The 19,468-nt window shown below is 44.4% G+C and overlaps 1 protein-coding gene across 1 annotated transcript in view; it reads right to left on the reverse strand.

Annotated features, from left to right (window-relative positions):
* Window positions 1-914: 914 nt before the first annotated feature.
* pklr (pyruvate kinase L/R) overlaps window positions 915-19,468 on the reverse strand; it is a 65,666-nt gene continuing 47,112 nt past the window's right edge. Inside the window, exons 7-12 of the mRNA XM_034174675.1 lie at window positions 17,033-17,183; window positions 16,299-16,451; window positions 16,032-16,198; window positions 13,963-14,029; window positions 1,773-1,887; window positions 915-1,639 (exon numbers count right to left, since the gene is read on the reverse strand). Of these exons, the coding sequence (XP_034030566.1) occupies window positions 1,533-1,639; window positions 1,773-1,887; window positions 13,963-14,029; window positions 16,032-16,198; window positions 16,299-16,451; window positions 17,033-17,183 (760 nt within the window). The 3' untranslated portion in view covers window positions 915-1,532. The remainder of the gene's footprint in view (window positions 1,640-1,772; window positions 1,888-13,962; window positions 14,030-16,031; window positions 16,199-16,298; window positions 16,452-17,032; window positions 17,184-19,468) is intronic.

Consider the following 19,468-nt stretch of genomic DNA (forward strand, 5'->3'; position numbering starts at 1 on the left):
ATCAATTAAACATATATAAAAAGAACAGATGGCTTTATCAGTTAGACAGCTATAAAAGGCTCTGATAGTTTTACCAAATATAAGGACATTTTGTGCATCAGCCATTTTGTAAGGCAGTTAGGTTAGGATCAGATAGTTACAAGGACATTTTGGATGTGCATTAGCCATTTTGTGTTATGCATCATGGAACACTCTTACATTACTTAGTTTGTCCAGTCTGGTTTACACTTATTGAATGTCATTTGAACATTGTCTGTGGCAGTTACAGCGCAACCGGAAGAAGGGCTGATGATAAATCTCTTCAAAATAATGCACCCACTGCGGTGGCCTGGATGTGACTATATGCAGTAGGAAGAACTAAGTCATAAAATGGTTCTCCATTTTGAATCACTAACTGAAATGGTTTCTTTAGAATTTGTTTCAGTTTTGTAAGGCTCAAAATGCTTAATGACACAAGCCTACTTTGAAGAATGAGACAGTTTCCAAATTCCATGACTACCAAATAAGACAATTGCTTTCATAAAGACTCAAGCATTTTTAAATGCTCAATAAACTAAATGAAACAATTATTTCAGAATATCATTCAATGTTTCAAAACGCATAATTACACAGGGGTGACACCTGGTGGACAGCAGGGATTCCTTAGTTTAGAAAGAATCTACTCTAAATGCATGCGTGTGCATGTGCATGTTTTAGAAAATGATCCACTGTTTTGAAACAGTTAAAACACTGGATGAAATCAAAGTTTTGAAATACCCGAAGTTGAATTAAAAATCAATTTGTGCCTTTTTGGATGCTCCCCCAAACATAACAAAACATATGACGAGTGTGTATGTCATAGCTTTTGTGGGAGACAGACATTAGTGAGCCAATAGAGCTGAAAGAAGACAAAACGAAGGAAGGCGGAGAAAAGATAAAACCATGAGGGAACAGACATTATTAGTTTACAGAGGAACAACACACAGATATGGACATGTCACTCACTTCAGTGGACAGAAAGGTGCAGTCCAAAGATATCCAACATCTCTGCATCTCCTGGCTGTGTTCTTAATAGCTGAGAGAATTACACCATTCCATAGATAAATCCGGCACCACTGTGGCCAAGAATAAAAGCCTTATCTCCAAACTCTGTCATGCCAATCATAATTATACTTCAGCAATAGCTGACAAAGAAACCATTCAGCTTTAATTCAATATTAGCTCGCAAATAACAGCGATGAAAAGAACAGACAGCGTTTTTATTCCATCTATAATCCCGACAAGAAGAGAAGAAAAGCATCACATTAATGTTCAAGTTTTATTTGGAGGTAGTCGCTTTCAAGACGAGACAAATTTAGCAGAGATGAGACAGTTTGTACCCTGTCATCCTCTTAAAGAATGATGGGAAGATGCTTTGTTTGATCTATGTCAGCTATTCATTTTATTGAAGTGGGTGTCCTCAAGTTTTACTAGTAACGCTCATGCATAATAGCCACTGAGCATCCTGAACCGGGGAGCGGTTGATATCCGTCAGCTTTTCTGAGGTCAGGGTGTTATGGGACATTGACTGCCCTTATGATATTTGTGTGATTGGACCCTGGGAGCCAGCCTGTCATCACAATCACCATGTCACCTGACTTGAAGAATCCTCTAACTTTCCCTGTGGAAACCAAAGGTGTGTGTGTGTGTGTGTGAGAGAGAGAGAGAGAGAGAGAGAGAGAGAGAGAGAACCAAGTCACATGGGATGATGTAATCCAGAAGGGTACAAACAGCACAAACGTGCACATGCTGACCTATATCCATGCCAAATTTGACCCTGTTGTCCACATCATCGGCCCACACAGGAGCAGGAAGAGGACAGAAAAGGGCAGGAAACACTCCTCTGAGCAGCTGGGACTGATGGGCCACCTGAAGGACGCCATGGAAGCATAACAAAAACATTCAGTCTTTGGAAGGTGAACAAATAATATTTCATCATCTGATCATTGTAAGATTATAAACGGGGGCTTGGAGTCACATACATTTTCCTTGGGCTTCATAATATTTTTAGTTGACCTCTGACCTTTACTCAACCATGTATTTATGCTCACTATCCAAATTGTGACATTTACACAGCACATTTGTGTATTAACCCTTTCTGTCTGAGACTTAATGAATTTTCCACCAACTGGCCAAAATGTCAACTTTGCATGAAGTCTCAGAGGGCCGTGACCTTTAATGCAACACAGACTTAAACATGTTTTCTTTAAATAGCCTCATAGTGTTTTTTCTAGTTTCACCCTCATCACAACCTGTTTTTTTTTAGTTCAAATGTGTCATAAAATCAGCTTGGATACAAAAAAAATATGGTCAGAATTTTAATATCTACAGATGTATTTTTCTTAAAAAGAAAAACCAGCATAATGCACCTACAGATGCTGCGCTGACTGTAGCCATTAAATATGAAAATCATAATTTGACATGGATGCAAATTCCTGTACCGTCCAGCAGGTGTCAGTGTTGAGTAGGAGGTGGCAGCACAGGATGTGACGTCTTCCTTTTCATGTGTACTCCAGTGACGTCCTGTGGTTCAATGTGTTTCAAAGGTTTCAAAACATTTCAAGTTAAGCATGAGTAATTTGGAGTACAGATGAAAGGTTCTGGTATCATTGCCATTTATATGCAACATAGTAAACATCATGTTTCTCAATGCAGTTGGTTGCTTAAAGGGGAACAGAAACGCCCACGGATTATTTATATCACTTTATTCTCGGTCACATGACCTTTGACCTTGGATTACCATGAACAGTCAAACTCATTTAGAATGGCTATTTGAGCATTGTAGATACACTGATAGTTACTATTAAAACTAATATGAAGTCACATATCACATTTATATTGGTCACATGACCTCTAACCTTGGGTGAACGTAAAAGGACAAGCTCTAGGTCATAAATTTTTAACTCAAATATGGATTAAACATAATGGAAAGGGTTGTGTGTCAATCAAGGAAAAAGTGCTTCAGTTTTGGACAGAACTGATCAAATGTCAAGGCCAGAACCAGAAACATGAATTATGTTATGACTGAATCAAAAAGAGTTAATTTGCAGGAATCTGTGTCAAACATGTCATACAGGTGTGTCCCTTCTTGTTTTATTATTTTGTGCTGCAGGGGCATTTTTCAACATGATTAATCACAAACTGATATACTAATCTTGGAACCTGTATATCTGATGAGAATGAAATATCATGCATATGTAGAAATAATCCAATCTGTTAGTTTGTTCCACTCCTCCTCTCAGGTCTTCCATCTGATCAACGCTAAACAAGGTGGTTTGTTTTCTGAAAGGTCAACATCACAAAAGGCAAATCTGCCATGCCGACAATTATATGCATATGTCGTGGACATGAACGAGTGAAGCTCTTCAGCATCTCACCATGTCATTTAGGTCCTTCAGACGGGGAGCATTAGCATGGCTAAAACCTTTCAGCTTCTGGAGGGGGCTCCCTCCCCCAGAATTTTTAAGCATTTTTTTTTTTTTGCGTTTCAGCTATTGGGGGAGCTCCACCCCACAGGCCCCCCCTAATTACCGCCCTCTTAACCCCTTGCCACTTTAAGCATTTTTTAAATGTAGATGTAAATTAATATTCAAAGTTTTCAGCTAGTTGACATTAGGGCTTTACAATATGGCCAAATTATCATCTCAATATTGTCATATCAATATGATATATTGACTATGATTTCACACAAAGTGCAGCAACAGTGAAAATTAAACATTCTTAAACAAAACAATAATAATACCACACTCATTTTGCACTCATCATAAGGTTATGATACAGTACCCTCCAAAAGTACTGGAACACTTGGTATTTCACACAATTTTATTTATGCCATTTCAAATACAAGAAATACAAAAAATAAAAATTTCTACAATTACCTTCCTCAAACTCAAACTGAAAGCAAATGTCTAAAACTTGATAATACCTGTAAATAATAATCAGTTTTATTGCCAGTTTTCTTCAGACAAGTCAGGGAAAAAAGAAACAAATACAAAAGTTTCTTTCACCAAAACATCAAATTAAGGCTGACATCTCAGATGTACTTTCTGGCAAATTGTAGGTGAATGTTCAGGTCTTCTTTTTAAGAAAATTCTCCTCTACACCACTTCATCAGGAAACTGTATTTTATATTTTGAATTAATTTGATTAATTTAATTAAGTTGTAGACATTTGCTTTGAGTTTGAGTTTAAGGAAGATAAAATTAGATGCATTTATTTAGTTGTGTTTGAAATGGCATAAACAAATTAAAATGTGTGAAATGCCAAGTGTTTCATTACTTTTGAGTACAGCTGAGAAACACTTCATGGCATGTGTATTTGTAAGTGAAATGCATCATCCTGGTGTCACCCAGACAGCAAAATTAAGAGGTTATTTAAGTGCTTCAGACAGCAAAATTAAGAGGTTATTTAATCAACAGCTGACTGCTCATTTAAAAATCACTGGAGACACACGAATATATATGTAAACCCGAATTAAAGGAGAAATGCCACTTTTAACAACCTGGACCTCATTTCTGTCATAAAATACGGTTGTTTACTCACCAATATAACTGGTGTCACTGTTCGTCCATGGTTCAAACGGCGTGTTCAGTTCAAATCTGAGGCAAACATTTTTCTTCTTCTACTAAGGTGGATTAGAACTTTTTATGGTACACAGCACAAACTACTGGACAGGTGGAACCTAGCAGTCACTGTGACACTGATTTCAAAATGCAGCTCTTTTCAACGAGACGTGTGGCGCTGTGACATGTCAATCATCTGTGTCCAATCAGATTTCAGGGGAGTCCAGTGCAACCCTGGCCTCCACTCTAGCTCCACCCATGCCAGGAAGTGCTCAACATTTGGCATTTCCTGTTTCACTGTGGACTTAAAATTTGGCACTTCCTGTTTCAGTGTGAACTTGCCACTGAGTTCCTGCGAGATTCCATGGGATCGCGTCTCTCAATCCAGGAAGTGTTGATCCAGGAAATGTTTGACATTTGACATTTCCTGTTTCACTGTGGACTCAAAATTCGGCACTTCCTGTTTGGAGCAATGAAGCTGTAGAGGAGCTACGTGCGTGCTTGACCACCACGGATTGGGATATGTTTGAGGCTTCAACAGACAGTCTAGATGACTACACGGACACTATGACGTCATATATTCATTTCTGTGAAGACAGCATCATCCCACAGCGTACCATGGAAAGATATAACAATGACAAGCCCTGGTTCACACCTAAACTCCAGCAGTTCCGTCAGCAGAAAGAGGTGGCTTTCAGAGAAGGAGACAGAGACGGCTATAGAGGTGCAAAGTACCCGATTTAGCAAGGAGGTGGCAAAGGCTAAATCCATGTACATTTCACGTCTGCAGCAAAGGTTCTCTGCCAACGACTCAGCCTCGCACCTCGTTCTATTGACGACCTGAAGCTGGCCAATGACCTGAACGTCTTCTATTCACGCTTTGAAGACAAGGACTCACACCTCCCCACCCCCCACACAACTGGATATTCAAACACTCTGGACCTCCCCCCCTCACTGCTGCCCTCCCCACTCCCCCTGTTGCCCTCTTGGTCCAAGAGGAGGACGTGAGGAGACATTTCAAAAGGCTGAATCCACGTACGGCCCCGGGCCCAGACTGTGTCTCTCCTGCCACCCTGAGACACTGCGCTGATGAGCTGGCCCCAGTCTTCACGGGGATCTTCAAAACCTTCCTGGAGTCATGCCATGTTCCAGTCTGTTTCAAGTCCTCAATCATAGTTCCAGTCCCCAAGAAACCACACGTCACTGGACTTAATGACTACTGTCCCATGGCTCTCACGTCTGTAGTCATGAAGACCTTCGAACGCCTGGTTTTATCCCACCTGAAGTCCATCACCGACCCCCTCCTGGACCCCCTGCAGTTTGCCTACAGAGCCAACAGGTCTGTAGATGACGCCATAAACCTGGCCCTGCACTCCATCCTGCAGCACCTGGACTCCCCAGGAACCTACGCTACGATCCTGTTTGTGGACTTCAGCTCTGCATTCAACACCATCCTTCCAGCTTTGCTCCAGGACAAGCTTTCTCTGCTCCACGTGCCCAACTCCACCTGCAGGTGGATCACAGACTTCCTGACGGACCGGAGTCAGCGTGTGAGGCTGGGAAAAAATGTCTCGAACACTCGGGCTCTCAGCACAGGATCTCCACAGGGCTGTGTCCTTTCCCCTCTGCTCTTCTCCCTCTACACTAACTGCTGCACCTCCAGCCATGACTCTGTAAAGCTCATCAAGTTTGCGGACGACACCACCCTCATCGGACTCATTTCGGATGGGGATGAGTCTGCCTACAGGAGGGAGGTGGACCAGCTGGTGACCTGGTGCAGCAGCAACAACTTGGAGCTCAATGCCCAGAAAACAGTGGAGATGATCGTGGACTTCAGGAAAGCCACAGCCCCCCGCCCTCCCTCGCCCTCACCAACAGCCCCATCACCACTGTGGTCTGCCACCGCTTCCTCAGCACCACCATCACCCAGGACCTCAAGTGGGAGTCAACCATCAGCTCCCTCATCAAGAAGGCCCAGCAGAGGATGTACTTCCTGCGGCAGCTGAAGAAGGCCAAGCTGCCTGTCCAGCTGATGGTGCAGTTCTACACGGCCATCATCGAGTCCATCCTCTGCTCCTCCATCACAGTGTGGTACACCGGGGCCACAGCCAGGGACAGACACAGACTGCAGCGCATTGTGGCCTCTGCTGAGAAGGTGATCGGCTGTAGCCTTCCGTCTCTCCACGACCTGCACGTCTCCAGGACTCTGGGCCGAGCAGGTCAGATCACAGCTGACCCTTCTCACCCTGCTCACGGTCTATTCAAACCACTCCCCTCGGGCAGGAGGCTACGGTCCATCCGCACCAGAACCTCCCGCCATAAGAACAGTTTCTTCCCCTCTGCCGTTAGCTCATGAACACCTCATAACTCAGTCACCTTAAGCTTAACTCTGTCACTTTATCATTTTATCACGGGTCACTTTAGACAATGTACTTTGGTTTTTAATTGCACTCCTCCCACTGCACTGTTTTTTCTGTTTCTCTGTTTTTCTGTTGCACACAGCCTTTCATATTTCATATTTCTTTTTTTTTTATCTTATATTTTATCTTATTTTGACACATATGTTATATTTTATCCTAGCATTTTTGTTGTGTGGGCCGCTGAAGAGGAGGTACTGCTGGCCCACCACCACCAGAGGGCGCCCTGCCTGGAGTGCGGGCTCCAGGCACCAGAGGGCGCCGCCGCCCCACAGGAGCAGCCTCGGTAACAGCTGTCACCCATCACCTGAGACAGCTGACGGCAATTATCACTGGGGTATATCAGCAGGACGGCATCTCCACCTCATCGCCGAGATATCGTTCTACCTGGAAGGTAATAATCTCAGCTGACTGCTTGACAGTAACCTTTGTGATTTTTGTGAGTGATTGCAGACTTTTTTCTCCAACGAGAGGTGGAGGTAGCTTCCCTGCCGTACAGGTTGCTGGGTGCAAACGCGCCCACATTTAATTGTGTTCTTGTTCCTCGCCAGCAGTACCAGGTCCGACACGCGGAGGCAGTGGCCACCTGGGAGTTCGGAACTTGGCGGCTCCAGTATTCCCGGGGTCCTGTGGCGGAGGAAACCGTGTGGTTCCGGTTCTACTTTGGAGAGGCGTCTCCTATCTTCGAGCCTGCCCACACGACACCTTTGTGAATTGAACTTTGTCCATTGTTGTAATTTGTTGTGTTTGTTGTGCACGTTCGCAACAGTAAAGTGTTGTTATTTGACCTATTCCATTGTCCGTTCATTTGCGCCCCCTGTTGTGGGTCCGTGTTCCTACACTTTCCCAACAGGATATCTCGGCCAGCGTCATGGATCCCGAGGGGCGTCAACCGGCTGTTGAACGGCCAATGGAAGAACAAGGCGCACAGGCGTCCGCAGGAGGGGTAATCGGTGAGTTGCAGCGGATCCTCACCGCTTTCACGACTCGGTTAGACTTGATGGCCGAGCAGAACGCCCTCCTGAACCGCAGGGTGGAGGCTCTCGCCGCGCAGGTGGAAGCGCGCCCTCCGGGCGCCGCTGCGGCTCTCCCTCCCGTAGACCCTGTGCGTGACAGCGACGTTCCACTGGTTGTCCAACGACCCCCCCCACCATCCCCTGAAGCATACATAAGCCCCCCAGAGCCGTACGGAGGCTGTGTGGAGACGTGCGCGGATTTCCTTATGCAGTGTTCGCTCGTCTTCGCACAGCGTCCCGTCATGTACGCGACCGACGCTAGCAAAGTAGCTTATGTGATAAATCTGCTTCGTGGTGAGGCACGCGCTTGGGCTACAGCGCTCTGGGAGCAAAGTTCACGGCTCCTTCTGACATATGATGGGTTTGTGAGGGAGCTCAGAACAGTGTTCGATCACCCTAATAGAGGAGAGACCGCTTCAGCCGTGCTGCTGTCAATGAGACAGGGGCGCCGGAGCGCAGCTGCCTATGCAGTCGACTTCCGCATCGCGGCTGCGAGGTCCGGCTGGAATAGCACTGCCTTCCGCGCCGCCTTCGTAAACGGACTGTCATTGGTCCTCAAGGAGCACCTGGTGGCTAAGGACGAACCGCGGGATTTGGATGGGCTTATCGATCTTGTCATACGATTAGACAATCGGTTAAATGAGCGCCGTCGGGAACGAGACGAAGGGCGTGGCCAGGCACGCGTCGTCCCTCTCCCTTCCGGTTTCAACCGCGTTCCGCCCTCCCCACGCTCCACGGCCCCTGCGCTCCGTGCGATCACAGCTCCCCCTGCTGACGAAGCTATGGACACGAGTAGGGCAACATTTAGGGCACCGGTCACACAAAGGAGGCTGGCCCGCGGAGCGTGTTTTGTTTGTGGCTCGATTGAGCATCAGGTAAGAGACTGCCCCGAGCGGTTAAACACCAACGCCCGCCCCTAGACACTGGGCTAGGGGGGGGCCGAGACGTTCACGTGGGACACACCCACATCGCCACACGACTCCCAGTTACAATCCTTTATGAGGATTTAACCCTGAAAGCCCCATCACACCTCGCCCCTCTGTACACCCGGTCCGGCACCACCTCCTGCCCGGATCATCGATGGCGAGCCGGCTTGGACAGTGCGCCGGTTGTTGGTCGTCCGTCGGATGGGCCGGGGCTTTCAATATCTGGTGGACTGGGAGGGGTATGGTCCCGAAGAACGCTCCTGGGTGAAGAAGAGCTTCATCCTGGACCCGGCCCTCCTGGCCGACTTCTACCGTCGCCACCCGGACAAGCCCGGTCGGGCGCCAGGAGGCGCCCGTTGAAGGGGGGGTCCTGTTGTGTGGGCCGCTGAAGAGGAGGTACTGCTGGCCCACCACCACCAGAGGGCGCCCTGCCTGGAGTGCGGGCTCCAGGCACCAGAGGGCGCCGCCGCCCCACAGGAGCAGCCTCGGTAACAGCTGTCACCCATCACCTGAGACAGCTGACGGCAATTATCACTGGGGTATATCAGCAGGACGGCATCTCCACCTCATCGCCGAGATATCGTTCTACCTGGAAGGTAATAATCTCAGCTGACTGCTTGACAGTAACCTTTGTGATTTTTGTGAGTGATTGCAGACTTTTTTCTCCAACGAGAGGTGGAGGTAGCTTCCCTGCCGTACAGGTTGCTGGGTGCAAACGCGCCCACGTTTAATTGTGTTCTTGTTCCTCGCCAGCAGTACCAGGTCCGACACGCGGAGGCAGTGGCCACCTGGGAGTTCGGAACTTGGCGGCTCCAGTATTCCCGGGGTCCTGTGGCGGAGGAAACCGTGTGGTTCCGGTTCTACTTTGGAGAGGCGTCTCCTATCTTCGAGCCTGCCCACACGACACCTTTGTGAATTGAACTTTGTCCATTGTTGTAATTTGTTGTGTTTGTTGTGCACATTCGCAACAGTAAAGTGTTGTTATTTGACCTATTCCATTGTCCGTTCATTTGCGCCCCCTGTTGTGGGTCCGTGTTCCTACACTTTCCCAACAATTTTATCTCTTCTTAATGTTGCACCATTGTACCGAAGCAAATTCCTAGTCTGTGAATCCTGTTCACTGGCAATGGCAATAAACTTCTTCTGATTCTGATTCTGATTCTGATTTGGGACTCCCTGTACCATGAGCGAGCTGCGCTGCGCTTCATTGTATTATTCATCCCATGGTCACTAACATTTACATACACACCCTACACTGTGTACACCTTTACCCAACAACTGGTAGAGCAGGGTTATTTTTGAGGTATACATCACTGGAGTCAAAGATGTCAGTATACAGCAGGGTTATTTTTGAGGTATACATCACTGGAGTGAAAGATTATCAGTATACAGCAGGGTTATTTTTGAGGTATACATCACTGGAGTCAAAGATATCAGTATACAGCAGGGTTATTTTTGAGGTATACATCACTGGAGTCAAAGATTATCAGTATACAGCAGGTAAAATAAGTATTGAACATGTTACCATTTTTCTCAATAAATATATTTATAAAGGTCCTACTGACATGAAAAGTTCACCAGATGTTGGTAACAACCCAAGTAATCCATACATGCAGACAAACCAAAACAAAAAAGTACAAAAACTAAGTTATGTGTAATAAAGTGGAATGCCACAGGGAAAAGTATTGAACATGCTCACTGAAATGTATTTAAAGCCTACAAAAGCCTTTGTTCGTAATGACAGCTTCAAGATGCCTCCAGTATGAAAAATCTAGTCACATGTATTGCTCTGGTTTGATTTTGGCCCATTCTTCCATACAAACAATCTTCAAATCTTTAAGGTTCCGTGGACCTCTTCTATGAACTCTGATCTAGTTCTTTCCATAGATTTTCTATTGGATCCAAGTCAGGTGACTGGCTGGGCCATTCTAACAGCTTAATTTTCATTATCTGAAACCAACTGAGAGTTTCCTTGGCTGTGTGTTTGGGATCATTGGCTTGCTGAAATGTCCAGTCTCATTTCATCTTCATCACTCGGCAGGGTTAATATGGAGTGACTTGGGCCAAGTTTGCTGTGATTTGGCGCTTTATACATAACATGAATTGAAATGTAATTGAATATTGAAGTGTATGTCTGTGTTGATATGTAGTGTGTTGTGAATTTGTGTATATGTTGTTATGACTGTTATAATTGTTGGACTCATTCTAGCAGGGGTGGGCGTTGATAAGCTTTGCTTCTGCCCACACCCTTTCGGACTCACAGGCTTGTTTATATAACATTTATATTATTGGTATGTTTCTGTTCTTTCGGATTTGTGTGTGTGCCGAATAAATCCATTCATTCATTCATTCATTCATTCATCATTCTGGTAGATGGCAGCAGATTTTTATCAAGAATGGCTCGGTACATTTTTCCATTCATCCTTCCTTCAATTACAGATGAAGTTTGCCAGTGTTGTCTGCTGAAAAACAGCCCAACACCATGTTCCCACCTCCAAACTTCACTGTGTATTTTTGGAGTGATGTGCCGTGTCATTTGACCTCCAAACACTGTATGTAATATGACATCCAAAGAGTTCAATTCTGGCCTCATCTGACCAGACTATATTCTCCCAGTATTTCACAGGCTTATCTAAATGTTGTGCAGCAAACATTAAAGGAACTTCAACATCCTTTTTCTTCAGCAATGGAGTCGTGTATGTGAGTGTGCATATAAGCCATGGTGGTTGAGTGCATTACTTATTGTTTTCTTTGAAACAATTGTACCTGTTGTGGTCCTTGGCTCTTGGACAGCTCTTCTAATTCTTTCCATTTGTCTGTCAGAAATCTTGTGAGGAGCACCTGGTCATTGCCGGTTTATGGTAAAATTATGTTCCTTCCAATTCTGGATTATGGTCCCTAGTGTTCTCTGGAACATTCAGAAGTTTAAAAATTCTTCTGTAACCAATGGCATAAGTATGCTTGGCAACAATAAGGTTGTGAAGATCTTTAAAGAGCGCTTTGCTTTTACCCATCATGAGATGTTTCTTGTGTGACACCTTGGTAATGAGACACCATATTATAGGCCATCAGTTGGGACTGAACCAGCTGATATTAATTTGCACTGACAAGGGGCAGGATTGCTTTCTAATTACTGATAGATTTCAGTTTATGTCTTGGCTTTCCATGCCTTTTTGCACCTCCCTTTGTTCAGTTGTTCAATATTTTTTTCCTGTGTCATTTTACATTGTCACACATAACTTAATTCATGTACTTATTTGTTTTGGGTTCTTATGTGTGTATTACATGAATTGTTACTGACATCTGGTGAAAATTTCACAATGTCATGCGGCACGGTGGTTAGCACTGCTGCCTCACAGCAAGAAGGTTGTGGGATTGATTGTGTGTGCCTTTCTGTGTGAAATTTGCATGTTCTCCCCATGACTGCGTAGGTTTCCTCTGGGCACTCCGGTTTCGTCCCACAATCAAAAACATCCTTATTTAGGGTCTGCTCCTTCCGCTGCCCCTGACCAAGGCAGTGTCTCTACATCTGGAGTTGGTTCCCGGGCGCTGGACTGTGGCTGCTCACTGCCCCTACTGATTAGATTGTGTCTAACGGTAATTAGGATGGGTTAAATGCAGCGAACAAGTTTCATTGTATGTATATATGAGCAATTACAATAAAGGCTCTATTCTATTCTACTATGTTTTGTACATGTGCTTCTTCATTTCAGATTTCCTCTGGGATAATTGATACTGCATGCCACTTTCACTGTATCCCAGCAGCCCAGTCTCACGTTTTTTTTTTTTTTCGTGCTCCCATGATGAAATGAGTCAAATTTTCGTGACGGAGTTTTTTTTAACTCACTATTCTTAACCCTACTCCTACCCCTGACCCTAACCTTAACCATAACCTAATCTTACTCTTTCCCCCCACCCTAACCATAACCACCCCGATCCCCCCGCTTAACTTTTAATTTTGTGCAGCCATCACGGAATGAATTAGAATGAATTTGGGCTGCCATGACGAAAATGAGGCGCTTTTCATCACAATATCATGAACCAATAGATTAATGTTTATTTCGTGCTGCTGAATCACAACTTGCCGTGAGACCAGGTTGATCCCAGATATGTACAGTACCAGTCAAAGGTTTGGACACACTTTCTTATTCAACAGAATGGGAAAGTGTGTCCTAACCTTTGACTGGTACAGTAGCTTGCATAGTTGAAAGAAATGGGATAATATCCATGTAATAATGTTGTTAGTCCTAACAAAATTTAAAAATCATTCCTCTTTGCGAGTTTAAATATTAAAGGACTTCTTATGACAATCCAGGCAAAAGACAGATTCCTGATTTTCATTAGTATTACAAACGTGAACAGTCATGGGAAAGGGAATGTTATTTAAATAGTCTAATTTCATCCTGAATAATCTGTCAAAATGAATATCTAATTCAGGTTGGACTTTAACCTGGAACATTTCGGCTGTTGTAGAGCAAATGTTTAATTCAACAGTGGTGCACCTGTCCCAGATAAGACCAGAGCTTCGGATGGGCAGCTGTAAATCTGAACTTGACGTCTGATGCACTGTGTGTGTGTGTGTGTGTGTGTGTGTGTGTGTGTGTGTGTGTGTGTGTGTGTGTGTGTGTGTGTGTGTGTGTGTGTGTGTGTGTGTGTGTGTGTGTGTGTGTGTGTGTGTGTGTGTGTGTGTGTGTGTGTGTGTGCGTGTGTGTGAGAGCCTGTACTGAGTAACTACTTTGGCAGTAAAATCACATCTTCATAACCTACTGTATTGTAGACCAGTCTGACCCACTTTGGACTGCATATTAAGGAGCTCCATTAAACACAAATATAGTGTAGTAAAATCCGATCTGACATGTTTACCACCATCAGGATTTACTGCCTCAGAAAGTGAGTGAATACAGACACCATCAATTATTGTTCAGTCTTATGCAAAGTGTGAAGCATCGAAAATCAAGTGTTGTGACTCAGGTGATATAAATGCAACACTAAGAGAGTTAGTGGTTGACAGGGGATGCTGTACCTGAGGGTTTCTGGTGACAGCAATGATTGGACAGCGAGGCCGGTACCTGGATATGAGATGGGCTGACCTGGGAGAGACATGGAAGGGAAACAGGTGAATAGAAATGTCAGTGTTTCTGTGTGTGATGTCTGCTCATTCAGTCGGGTCGTCATAAATCTGGTGTGTCACAGCATATTAGAGTTGAAGGTAAGCAAACTGTCACCATTAATTTGAAGGTAATTAAACCTCCAATGTTGATCTGTGTCATGTCAAAATTATTCATTTTTGCCTTAAAAAAATAACCTGCCTAAAACTTTTGCTTTTGCATCTAAACTCTATTCATTGTCTTTATGTAACATTGCAGTTTTGCAGTTGCACTAATAAAACTCACAGTCTCTTCTCCAAGGCCGAAAACTGTGATAACTTTCATTGTTCAGCGAGCGTTTTCATTGGAAACTCAAAGTTTCATTTACTGGCAAATGCGTGCGTGACTGTTTGCTGTACTGCCCCGCCTTTCTCTGAATGTACAAAAGAGAACCCTCAGATATGCTCTGTGCACACACACTTATTCAAACTCCTGCTGTTCTGATTTCGACTATTGTGTGTGTCTTTGAGGCCTCAAATTAAAACCTTATTTAATCTGCCAATTTCTTGACTTTATTTCCACAAACAGCCTCAGACAGGTAAAAGTCCTTTTTTTGCTTCCACATCTGTTTCCCTCCTCCTCCCAGGTCCTATGGATGATTTCTACAGAACTTGGTAAGTCAGTGAAGGCTGAACCTGAAATTGCCCTTAAAGAATTCACTTTTGCAAAGGTCAAAACCACAAAATGTTATTTTCACACCCCATTTGGACCAAATATAGCACACATTCAGGTGGATTCAAAAAATGCACTGGCAAGTCATCCAGCGGTCAGTGTCAAGGATGAATGTCATGGTCACTGTAGGTTAATGTCAGCTTGACCTTATTTTCTTAATGCCCACAGGTATGATTACCTAGCAGACATGTATTAGGGGAACTGCTGAAGAATTATAGACAGTTTCTTTGCATGTGTTCATCCACTGTAACAAGATCAAATTAACTAGTGTGCTACCTGTGGGGATCCACGGGCTCTAGATTGGGTAGGGTTTATAAAATAGGTAGATGACATTTTTCAAGGGTGGTAATAAATTATGCAAAGTTTCTATAATGATTTTAATTGAAAGTGCAGGAAATTAAAATGAGAAAGTTTTGTGAATAATTGTATTTATTATTTGGCACATTTAGCTGATGTCATGTTTTACAGCTGGCAAGGTTGAGATATTTCCTTTGTTCAGAGCTTGTTTGGTTACCAGGGACTGATTAATGGTGATATCAACATCCATTGTTCACTGTTGTTACCTAGGATCCCTAATTTCTCCAGAAATATTAGTCCTATCAACCTTCCATTTTTGCACCATTCATCCTTGACCTAAAATACATAAACATACAAAATGGAAAATATCAGCTGTCTCCAGTTTCCCCGTTATAGAAGTTAAACACATGCACACACTTGGCTTTTAGTATATAGATGATGATTTGCCGCCCCCTGCTGGAATGGCATGCGAGTCCAGAATTTAATTATCAACATCCATTGTTCACTGTTGTTACCTAATATCCCTAATGTCTGCTAAAATATTAAACCTATCAACTTTCCGTTTTCGAGGCGTTCATCCTTGACCCAAAATATATAAGCATATCAAACGGCAAATGTCAGCTCTTCCCAGTTTCTCCGTGATTGAAGTTACACACACACACACACACACACACACACACACACACACACACACACACACACACACACACACACACACACACACACACACACACACACACACACACACACACACACACACACACACACACACACACAAAGGCCACTTGACTTTTAATATATATAGGTTGGCCATTTGTTGGTTAAATTGTTTCACATGCAGCAGTGGCCTTGGTGGCCACCAGACCAACGCTGGGAAAAAGAAAGAAACCAACAAACAAGCTTATTTCAAGATACATGAGCCCGGGATCACACGTTTGCAGAATGTGTGAGTAATGTACTGGGAGTTTGTAGACACCTGCCGCTGGTGGTGAGGACGATGATGGCTCCAGCACCGCACTTGAAAGATGACTCCACAGCTCCGATGGCTGTGATCTCCGTGGGATCTGAGGAGAGCAGAGTGAGGCGGCGCAACTCCTCAAACAGCTGCTGGTGGAAGATGGCCGCTTCTGCCTCCCTACATATCTGAGAGATACAGAGAGATAGAAAACACGTGGGAGCAAGAGAGTTATCAAAGGACAAAGTCAGATTGAACAGAGTGGGTATTACACCGTCACACACACACCAAGTGCATCATTGCGACCGCCTCCAAAGGAAACCGTCCCTTGGCCGTCTCTGCAGATAACATTACACAGTCGACTCCGTCTAGGACGGCGTTGGCCACATCACTGCTCTCTGCTCTGGTTGGCCGTGGGTGGCTCACCATACTCTCCAGCATCTAGAAAAACAGATTTCCCCTGTAAGGCCATGTAAAGAATCAGTCCAAAAGGTTGGATGTAGTGGTGGATAAAAAGATGATTTAGACTGAGGAGGTGAGCACGACGTGAGACTATCACGCTGCAAATGCAGTATGAGTCAAATGCAGACGCCTGGAAAATGACATCGCTCGCAGCATCGCCTGGTGGGTTACGTTTCTGTAACAGAGCAGCTAATGCTGACTAAAGAGTGTGGGTGCTGTTTGACGTTCAAGTCTTGTGTAGCAAACCTGCTATAACACCGTCACTCTGTGTCAGGAGCTATGTAGCATAAATAGTTGTAGCTCTATGACTCAACATGGCTGCAGGAGCGCGTAAGCATGTGGATAATTGGAGAGGGTGTGAGAGACTGCAAAAGCCTGTGAGGGCAAGTTCATTGGACAACTAGGGTGTGTGTTTCTGCTAGTGCATAATGCGGTGTAAGTTTATGGTTGACAGTGTGCGTGTGTGTATGTGTGTGTGTGTGTGTGTGTGTGTGTGTGTGTGTGTGTGTGTGTGTGTGTGTGTGTGTGTGTGTGTGTGTGTGTGTGTGTGTGTGTTTGACCTGTGTGGCACAGATCACAGGTTTGCCTGCTGAGTTGCAGCGTCCGATTATCATTTTCTGGGCGATAAAGACTTTCTCTGCTGGGATCTCGACCCCCAGGTCACCCCTGGCAACCATTACGCCATCACTCTCAGCAAGAATTTCATCAAAACTGTGAGACAAATTAAGGAGTGTGACCAGGGGAAAGATTGAGGGCTTAGGAGAAAATAGAGGGACATGCTGAACAACAAGAGTGAGAATGAATATGAGGAAGCAGAGCAGATCCAGACGAGGACATATTAACATGTTAATCTGCTTCTTGATCTTGAAAATATAATATGAGCCAAAGGCTCATAGAGCGAATATGAGCGCAAAGCTTGCTCATGGTACAAGGAGTCCCAAACAGGAAGTGCCAAATTTTGAGTCCACAGTGAAACAACAAATGTCAAATATCAAACAATTCCTGGATTGACACTTCCTGGATTGACAGACGAGATTCCATGGAATCTCGCGGGAACTCAGTGTCAGATTCACACACTGAAACAGGACGTGCCGAATTTTGGGTCCATGGTGAAACAGGAAATGTTAAATGTTGAACACTTCCTGGCATGGGTGGAGCTAGAGCGGAGACCAGGGTTGCACTGGACTCCCCTGAAATCTGATTGGACACAGATGATTGACATGTCATGGCACTGCAAAGAGCTGCATTTTGAAAACAGTGAGTCACACTGACTGCTAGGCTCCTCCTGTTCAGTAGTTGGTGCTGTGTACCACAAAAAGTTCTAATCCACCTTAGTAGAAGAAGAAAATATTTGCCTCAGATTTGAACCATGGACGAACAATGACACCAAAGTTATATTGGTGACTAAATGACTGTATTTTGTGCCAGAAATGAGGTCCAGGTTGTTAAAAGCGGCATTTCTCCTTTATTTCGGATTGCCTTATATATGTGTTTGTCTCCAGTGATTTTTAAACAAGCAGGTGGCTGTAGATTAAATAACCTCTTAATTTTGCTCTCTGAGTGACACCAGGATGATGCATTTCACTTAAAAATATGGGGTCTGTTAGAAAAGTATCTGATCTTTTTAATTTTTTCAAAAACCTGATGGAATTGAATCACGTGTGTTTGCATGAGCAAACCTTGAACCTTCGTACACATGCGTGAACTTTTTCACGCCTGTCGATTGTGTCATTTGCTGGTAAGCAGCTTTTGTGTGGGACGTGTGCAGCGCGCTCGGTGGATTTTCATTTCAAGGAAGAAGACGGAACGACTGAAGCAACGCCGCATCAAATTTTGCCAGAAACTGGGCAACAGCCAGGTGGAAACCATTCGGGTGATTCAGACAGCTTTTGCTGACTTTTTATTCGTGTGACTATCCGAGAAATTGTGGAAGAGGTGGGCATGTCACAACATGTCCTGTGAGACTTCAACACAAAGGCGCTTTTGCTCCGCTGTCGGCAGCTTCATGCCGAAGCCATCGGCATGATTTTCACCGCCACTCTTTTCATGGCCAAATCTTCTGTCACAGTGGAATGTGCCAAAAAAGTGCTGATGTCCACCTCTTCCGCAATTTCTCGGATAGTCACACGACGGTCCTGCATCACCACAGCGTTCACTTTGGAAATGATCTGGTCATTTCAGCATGTTGATGGCCGACCGGCGCGTGGCTCGCTCACCACTGTTGTGCGGCCGTCTTTAAACCGGTTGTACCACTCCTTAATCTGTGTGATGCCCATAGGATCGTCACCGAAAGCCGTCTGAATCATCCGAATGGTTTCCACCTGGCTGTCGCCCACCTTGTACACATGCCACGAAGTGTTTCTCAACTGTACTCAAAAGTATTGGAGCCCCCCCCAGAAGCTGAAAGGTTTTAGCCATGCTAATGCTCCTCTGAAGCTTTTACTAAAAAAAAAGTCAGCTGTGGCGTCCCTAACAGGAGCAGCCAAAAAAAGAAGAAGAACATGAGTGTCTTTTCATTACTATAAAAACTGACATGACATGCACACATGTTGCACCATCTATAGGTACTACCCATTTTGTAAAAATGCACTTTTACTGAGATGCAGTGCTTCCTCCAAAAAAAAAAAAAAAAAAATTCCTACTCTTTAGTATGCAAAATCTAAATCATCTCATCTTCTTCCTCAGAGCTAAATATACTGTTTATAAATTGTGTCTAAGATGTACTGATCTTGCATTAATGTGATCACAAGAATGCGTCCACACAGGCGCACAAGACCATGACAACATAATGTCTCAATCTGCCCGCATGACATAAAAGTGCTGCAGAAGATACAGAACAATAAATAAATGGTGATACACAGGAGCATAATTGTGTAAAATCATCTTTATGATTTGGTCTCAAAATTCACATTTTAATGAGAGCTGTAATCAAACAGTGTCTGTACAGAGCGAGCAGCAGGAGAAAGTGAGATAAGTAACAGCGATGAGCGAGCTGA

This window comes from Thalassophryne amazonica, chromosome 7, assembly GCF_902500255.1.
Source record: "Thalassophryne amazonica chromosome 7, fThaAma1.1, whole genome shotgun sequence".
In the NCBI taxonomy this organism is placed as follows: Eukaryota; Metazoa; Chordata; class Actinopteri; order Batrachoidiformes; family Batrachoididae; genus Thalassophryne; species Thalassophryne amazonica.